This window comes from Propithecus coquereli, unplaced genomic scaffold (genome assembly GCF_000956105.1).
Source record: "Propithecus coquereli isolate 6110/MARCELLA unplaced genomic scaffold, Pcoq_1.0 Scaffold5, whole genome shotgun sequence".
Classification (NCBI taxonomy): Eukaryota; Metazoa; Chordata; class Mammalia; order Primates; family Indriidae; genus Propithecus; species Propithecus coquereli.
Genome location: NW_012150840.1, coordinates 17,323,048 through 17,331,598, shown reverse-complemented (window position 1 = coordinate 17,331,598; position 8,551 = coordinate 17,323,048). Strand labels below are relative to the sequence as shown.

At 42.4% G+C, this 8,551-nt stretch overlaps 1 protein-coding gene across 1 annotated transcript in view; it reads left to right on the top strand.

The window, feature by feature from the left end:
* Positions 1 to 2,534: 2,534 nt before the first annotated feature.
* Positions 2,535 to 8,551, top strand: part of SPTLC2 (serine palmitoyltransferase, long chain base subunit 2) — a 110,821-nt gene continuing 104,804 nt past the window's right edge. The window contains exon 1 of the mRNA XM_012656060.1: positions 2,535 to 2,841. Within this exon, the coding sequence (XP_012511514.1) occupies positions 2,722 to 2,841 (120 nt within the window). The 5' untranslated portion in view covers positions 2,535 to 2,721. The remainder of the gene's footprint in view (positions 2,842 to 8,551) is intronic.

The following is an 8,551-nucleotide window of genomic DNA, read 5'->3' as shown; positions in this document are numbered from 1 at the left end:
CGGAAGTGGTCTGAGCAATCCTGAAGGAAAAGACTGTCTAGCATAGAACTTTTCATATGAACTCTGTCAAATGATGATGAGGCAACTTATGCATCTGGAAAGGGTTGTTTTCCTGTTTACATGGAGCCTGGGGTGTTTCCTACTGCCTACTGAAGCTTCGTCTTTGTGATTTAGCAAACACATATTAAGTAATCAGATGATTTGTGTATTATATCACTGATGCTCACAAAAACCTTGTGAGATTAAGTAGTATAGGTATTAACTTCGTAAGATGAGTGAGGAAATCAGGGCCGAGTTTGCATGACTCGTCTAAAACTATACATAGTGAGTAAGCGGCAGAACAAGACAATGAGCTGGTGTCCTGCCCTCAGGAAGGAGGGACTGGTTAATAAGATTCCTCTAATCTAGCAAGGCTCCTTTCCTCCTCTCAGGGTGCAGCAGACTTTGCTCTTTCCAGTGTTTGCACCTGAGCTTCTGAAGGTTCCCTCTCTCCAGAACACCCTCCTTTTCCTTCTCAGTTCCAGCTCTCCAAGTTCTGCTCATCCACCAAGACCTTGCTTGTTCCACATACTCCTCCCAGGCCTTCCCCAGATTCATTCAGCCCATTGTCTAAGCTTCAATTAAATCCCTTAGCCCTGCTTCCAACCAGATTCCTGCCCTGAAAACTTTCTACATGGAAAGTCAACTGCCATCCAGCCTCCCTCTTCAGAAATCCTGTTCCCTAATCTCTCCAGCCATTGGTAGGTCTCTTACTGTTGCTTTCTTTATATTTGTACATCTTTTTTTTTTTTTTTTTTTGAGACAGAGTCTCACTGTGTTGCCCGGGCTAGAGTGAGTGCCGTGGTGTCATCCTAGCTCACAGCAACCTCAAACTCCTGGGCTCAAGCCATCCTCCTGCCTCAGCCTCCCAAGTAGCTGGGACTACAGGCATGCGCCACCATTCCCAGCTAATGTTTTCTATATATTTTTAGTAATTAATTTCTTTCTATTTTTAGTAGAGACTGGGTCTCGCTCTTGCTCAGGCTGGTTTCGAACTCCTGAGCTCAAACAATCCGCCCGCCTCGGCCTCCCACAGAGCTAGGATTACAGGCGTGAGCCACGCACCCGGCCATTATATTTGTACATTTTGTCTCTCACTGGAATGTAAGCTCCACGAGGCACAAGCCATATGCTTCTTTTTTAGCCTCATACATTTACTTCAGGATTATAGTGTTTACCGACTCAAAGAGATAATGTACCCTGGCCACTCTGTTAGATTGTTCAGCTCCTAAATCATGCAAAACCCATACCTGGTCCACCCCTTTCCTAAAGCTTCTGAGGGGCGAGAAAGAACGCAGGGACTCTCACAGGTACGTTCAGCAATTAATAATAACCAACACTTAATAAATGCTTACTAAATGCCAAGTCTTGTACAAAATACATTCCATGTATTAACTTATTAAGTCTTCATGACTACTATTATTATCCCCACTGAAAAGATGAAGATACATAGAGCTCACTCAGTAAGTGGCATAGTCAAGATTCAAACCCAGACCAACTCCAGAGTCCATACTCTAAACCATGACACTGAATTCTTTATGGGTAACAGAAAGTCTCTTGCTGTAATGTAGATCAATTTCCTTTCTTTCTAACGCTCTGGGAAGATAGGATTAAAAAGATGAGAAAATATTGATTATGCTCCTACTATGGGCCAGGTATTATGATAGATGCACAATGGTTTAATAATAGAATTCTTGCAATGAGTCTATGAAGCAGAAAGTATTAACTCCATTTTAAAGAATTTGACTCCCAAAGCGGTTAAATTTAGTGCTCAAGTTTTAGTTTCCAATTGTTAGCAGAGTTGGAACTAGATCAGGTTTCCTGAAACCGGGTTTCAAGGAAAGTCTTTAAAGGAGATTGTGTGAACAAAAGACTTCAGAATAAATAAATAAATAAATAATAAAATGAAGATTGTACAGAAAACCCTGACAGGGACAAATGTGAAGGGTACGTGAAACGACATCTGAATTATTACTTGAGAAACGTGTTAATGTATGCGGCATACTGAAGAATGGTGAGAGACTGTCAAAAAGGCTGTTTTATAAAAACTCACGGAGGAATCAGGGAATAAAATAAAGGAACTGCCTGCCTGTCACGGGCTAAGAATTCAAACCCTAGAACTTACCGTAGGCAAGGGAAGAGAGAGCGCCACCTGTGCTAGAGAACCCGGCAACCCGCTCAAATGATTTAGGCTCAGCCCCCTCTCTTTCTTTACACTCTAATTGGCTACTTCTTCCTGTACCCCGCCTCCCCTCAGTCTGGACCATTAAGCCGCCAAGCCTTACCTAGGACCTGGCTCGGGCCTCCAATGAGGTGCCAGGCCGACGAGTCTCTCTAGAGAAGCCCCCTCTACATCGGCGAGGTGCTTCCCTCTCGCTCGTGATTGGCCGGGCAGAGGCATAGGGTCCACCTCCCCTTCCCCCTGATTGGCCAGCAGTTCTTAGTCCCACATCCCTCTCGGCGCGACCCTGCCCGGTCTCCTCCTCCGCGGCCAAGCCCTGGGCGAGCCGCGTCCTCTGAGGAGAGGGCTCCGCCCCCGAGTGACGGCCGGGTCGGGAATTGGCGGCGGCGCTGCAGCCATTTCCGGTTTCGGGAAAGTGGGTGGGGTGCGGAGCGGGACTTGGAGCCGCCGCGGCCGCTGCCCTCTACAGAGCCTTCCTTGCGCCGGGTGCTGCCAGGAGGATGCGGCCGGGGCCCGGAGGATGCTGCTGCCGTCGCCCGGTGCGGGCGAACGGCTGCGTAGCGAACGGGGAAGTGCGGAACGGGTACGTGAGAAGCAGCACCGTAGTCGCCGCCAGCCAGGTACGGGGACACCGAGTGGCCGGCCGGGGGCCGTACGGGCCGGCGAAGGGGCAGCCGGGCTGAGCGAGGTCACGGCGACCGCCTGCGGGACAGGGCGCGACTCAGGTGTGCTGGCAGCGGTGTCCGGGCGCTGACCCCACCTTCCCGAGCCGGGAGGCTCAAGGACGGCGCAGGGGCTCCCCATCTCTCGGCGTCTCAAGGTCTTCCTCCCCTCCCCCCGGAGGTTTGAGCTTTCCTCAAAGCCCCGGGTACCTTCCTCTGCCGGATTTCTCCAGAAGTGCGGGCCGCCCCAAAAGAGAGGAAATGAGTGACCTCTCGGACCCCGATAGGAGCCATTCAGTGACTTCTGGTTCTTTCTCCCGAGGCTTCTTTCTCAAACCCCCGAGGTAGTTGCTTCCTCTTAAAGTCCTGCAGCTCTCCGAGGAAAACCACCCTTGGGGTCCTTAAGAGGCAAAGAAAGTTAGGAGGTGGTGCCAGGTGGAAACACCTCCAGTCTCTTCCTGCCACGTTCTGGACTCACTCCACAAGCACGACATTAGTCCGTAGATCTGGCGGTGAATCCAGTCCAGTGCCTCGAAAGCATTATCCTCTTACTCTGCCCCGTGATGAGACCCCATCCCAGGCTCCAGGTTGAGTTGGGTGTTCCCTTTAACTGAGCGAGAGTGGGGGGTTGATTAACCTGGTGGTGACTTGTGATGAGTCTCCAGACTAATTAACCAAGGCGGAATTATCAACCAAGTTTAGGCAGTTCTGAAATACTTTGAAAAGTTCTGAATTCAAGACAATACTTATTATCAACCTTCCAATTCTCTGGACTGACAGGTATTCTGCTGAAATGTATTTTTAAAGATGAGCTGGTTAAAAAGATGCAAGATCAGTGTTTCTGGGAGAGAGAGTGTTGTAATAATTTGCACTTGACTTTAATACTTTTAAGTGTCATTGAGACATCAAGGAAAACTTCTTAAAAAGTACTGTTTCCCTTAGCAGGGGTGTGACTGTTGCAGGATGGTGATCTTAATTTGGCTTTAACATAAAATATCTGGCAGCTTCCTCCCCAAATCAGTAACTGTGATGAATAGGCCTGTTACTCTTTGGTGTGAAATAGAAAATAAAGCATTTCTTCAGGTCATGTTGAGATACTGAGACTAAGAGTTGGAAAAAATACACGAAAGAGACTTGACCTCCCTGCAGTTGTAAGGTGTCAAGGCAAAGTAATACGTAGATTCAAAAGATTTGTTTTCATTTTTTAAGAAATAATTGTGTGAGAGAGGAAGTAATAAGAACCAGCTCATTATAAGCAGTGGAAGAATTTGTCATTTTCCTGGCAATGTAAATGGCCAATAAAACAAAATTGTAGTGGTATAGAATGTAACAGGAAAATTTAATGGGTAGGAGTTAGAAAATACATTTCGGGTGAAGGAGTGAAGTATGATTATTAAGCGGAAAAAGGAAGTCAGGAGAAAGGTGTTCACATTTTAGAGGTGCTTTGTGTTTGAGTGTTCCTTTTGGTACCTAGGAGTTACGTTCTGATTTAGTAATAAATCAAGCTCTTCCATCCCATAGTCTCTTAACAGTTTAGCATTTGTAGGCCTGATATTTCTTCAGAGGTCACCAACTAATAAGAAACATTAAGTTACTAAAATGAAATTTTAGAAATCTGTATGACTGTAACATCTGGTTGACTTTCTGGACCATATTTTAGTGAACAATTTCACTCAAGGCACATTAGTGGTATTTGGAAGAATGGTCTCTTGGAATGTCCTAAGGGCTGCAGTATCCCTTCTAGAAAATTGTTTCTCACAAGTCTTTTTAAAACAAAAATTTCAGATCTGTAGCTCTGTACAGTGATATAGAGGAATATTATCTGTGGGTTTTTTTCTTTCTCTTATGTGAAAGAGAGATCTTGATAACTTCATGAGAGCAATGCAGTATCTTTAAAAATATTTTAGAAGTTTTATTTATGTTTTAATTAAAGTGATGTGCTAGTGCTCCAACCTCTATCTTTTCCCTCTTTCTGGGAGAAGTGTTGGCAGTTATGCTATCAACATTTACATAAGATGTTAGGTGCATAGGTGTGTGTTATGCTTTTACTAAGATGTAAATTTAAAGTATAATATGATTGAGATGTAAGTTCATTTCCTCATTTATCTTGACATTTGTCTTTTAATTAACAGAAGTTAGAAATTTATAAGATCGCTTTACACTCTCAAGAGTATGTTTCTGTTTTCAAAGGGATGAATGCATATGCTAAAAGAGTAACTCTTGAATATGGGTTTAGAGTTGGATTAAATAGATGCTGTAAGTAGGAAGGAGTTATGAAACACTCAGACATTACTTTTTTATGACTACAGTAGACACAAAGTTCATAAGAGTTGCAGTTGAACAATAAAGCAGTAATTTTTCCTCCCTACCATTCAGATGGGGTTGGCCTTTATTTGAGGTAAAGGATTACACTTAGCCTTAGGGAAACTTTGACATTAGCATCGGAAAGAACCTCTAGGGGTTCGTGTAGTTCAGTCTCTTTATCTCTTTTGGAGGACTTTAATAAAACCAATCTTGCTAGAAGATTCTATCCTATTTTTAAAGACCTCCAGAGGATTTGCAGGAAATTTTCTTGACCTCAAGTTGCATTATTCAGTGATCTTAATTATAAAAGGTTTCTTTCAGTGGATTTAGCATTTGAGTAAATAAATGCCACATTTTGGTTGCACCTGAAATATAATAGTTTGTTTTTAAAATTCCATGTTAATAGCACTTTTTAAAAGATCTTCCATTTCTTTATAGAACTTTTGAGATTTGGATCCACATTTTACTTAGTTAACAAGTATGAAAGGAAAAAAAACATCTGCCTTTAAGACAGTTTTGAACCTAACTTTCATCCTTTTGGGAGTAGTTTTAGTGAGATATCACAACGATGAGAGCTTTCTGGTTGCCAGAATAAATAAGGTTGCATCTTGAGGAATTGGTACATAAGTTATATTCTTAGGCTAAATAATAAGAAAAGCAAAGTAGAAAGAACAAAGTGTCCTGGCCAGGCATGGTGGCTCACGCCTGTAATCCTAGCACTCTGGGAGGCTGAGGTGGGAGGATTGCTTGAGATCAGGAGTTTGAGACCAGCCCTCAACAAGTGTGAGACCCTGTCTCTACTGAAAAATAGAAAGAAATTAGCCAGACAACTAAAAATAGAAAAAATTAGCCTGGCATGGTGGTGCATGCCTGTAGTCCTAGCTACTCGGAAGGCGGAGGCAGGAGGATCGCTTGAGCCCAGGAATTTGAGGTTGCCTTGAGTTAGGCTGACACCATAGCACTCTAGCCTGGGCAACAGAGCAACACTCTGTCTCAAAAAAAAAAAAAAAAAGTGTTAGTCTTGCTACTTATACTTAGAAGGAGGCAAATAAATAACTAATGAAGGGTAGTTTACTAAATAACTACTAGCTTTTCTTTCTGCTGAGGGGATTTAACTTGATAGTACTTGAGGAAAAGGAGAAGTAAGTTAGACAGGAACAGGAGGAATAGCTAAAATGGCCTATATACCTATTCAAGTTCAGCAGGGCCTGATGAGACACACCTTGAAGACCTCAAGACTTTGCAGAAAAAATGTTGTAACTACTTATAACTTGTGGGACCAGATTTTTGTTTCATATGTTTTTGTTTCACGAGGAAGAACATCTTTTTTTTTTTTTTTTTTTGAGGGGGGAAGAACATCTTGATTCTTACTACCTGCATCTGAAAGATTCCAGAGTTGTATGAGGTACTCAGGAATTCTCTTCAATAGGAATTCTTGGGAAATATATAAACAAGTGTATTCTTGAGGTAGTATTTTAGAACTTGAATGTTCAGGGAAGGCAGACTTGTCCATTTTTTAGGGTTGGCCCAGGTGTCCTAGAAACTTGTGGTGCTCTGAGCAAGATAGTTAATTGGTTGATTCAATTAGATTCAATTTTTGAAAGAAAGAAGCAGTGTTTATTGGTAGAATGGGCAATTCAGAGGGACGGGTAGAGGCAGTGTTTGCATTCTGAGTGGGTGTGATGGTTTGTGGCCTCAGAAGTCAGTTGCCTTCTGAATGGTTTCTAAGAAGCCTTCTATAATATAAGCTGTAATTTGTGACCAATTAAGAAAGTAAGCCTCTTGCTCTTGACCCGTTTAATCTCAGAAAATTTACCTTACATTTGTTGTCTTTAAGATGCCTTTTCATTATGAAGCTTGAGGTGGCTATTTTTCCTTTTCTTTTAAAATGATTTTTACTTCTGATTATAGAAACAGTGTTTAATGAGGGGTCTTAAAGCATTGGGATAATCTCTGTGTTGGGGGTTCATTTTTTAATGTCTGCTGTAAATCAGTCTGCTGCTTTCTGATAATTTCCAAGAATGGCAAAATATGCAATTGTACTAAGATTATGGGAGTGATCTCTAGCCTTACTCCAAATAATACATATGGAGGTTGGGGAAAGTATTCAACAATTTTTGTAATATGGAAAGATCTAGAAACTATTTTATAGATAAAGAACAGCTCTGTTAACTGTGATGATCTTGAATTATTCTAAATAGCAACTTGCTGCCTAATTAGCAAGCCCCTAATGAAAACATTTGAGATTTTCCTATTTGCATTGTGCCTGATATGTAGTAGGAACTCAGGAGATAGTAGTTGAAGGAATGAATGGGTGGTAGTTCAAGCCATGGGAATTGGTAAAGTAGGTAGAAGAGGGCGTTAAGCAAGAAGAAGAGGTCCCAAGTATATAATCTGGAGGATCATAATGTTCCTGGAAGAGGGCGCGTGTGTGCACGCGCGCACACGTACACACACACACACACACACACACACACACACTTCTGAAGAAGATTGTGAAAGAACACAGTGGGGAGGAAAGATGTGGGAAAAGCTCAGGGAAATGGAGGCTATTTCATTAAGGAGGGCTAAGCAACATCTTCAGTTGGTGAGAAACCAAAGAAAATAATAGTAATAGGCACCATTTACTGAGTATCTGCTGTGCGCCAGGCCCTCTCCTAGCATCCTTATCTCTCTAATCTTCACAAGAGCCTTGCTAGGTAAATAGTATGCCCTTTTTACCAACAAGAAGGCTGAAGTCCAAACCACTTAAATTAACTGCCACAGGGTCAACAGTTACTGAGTTAGTAGACCCTGAGTTGAATTCAGGTTTATCTGACTCTGCTATGCCCCTGGATTTGGTGATACAGAATTTGTTGGTAATTTTTGAAAATTTAAATCAGATATTAGGGATGCCAGTAGATTTTGATTTTCTATTCCAGGCCTGCACTTCTGATTCGACAATAGATTTCATCTCTTGAGAGTTGGTTATGGAGGCGGGTCTTTTCTTAGAATTTTACTGAAATGTATTAACTTCCCCTTACTGAATACCACACGTACTAGGGAGAATAGTTTGGAGCTTTGTACTAGTCAAACAAGCTGTGCCATGCTCTCAACATATATTTCCAGAAGTGTCCTTTTTTTTGGCAGGGAAATGTTGAAAAGTAGGAAGTCCATAGTTTTTCTTGCCATCAGCATAAATTCTGTAATTTTTGTCAGTAAGTATCTCATGTGGAATGGACTAAAAAGTGCTTCCAAAGCTAGCTGTAAAACACATTTGTATTTTGACATTACTGTTCTCCTACTGAAAACAGAAAGCGGAGACCTTCGAGTATATGTGGACTGGAACGTTTCAGTTGAGCGCCATCCTGTATGCACTGGGCAC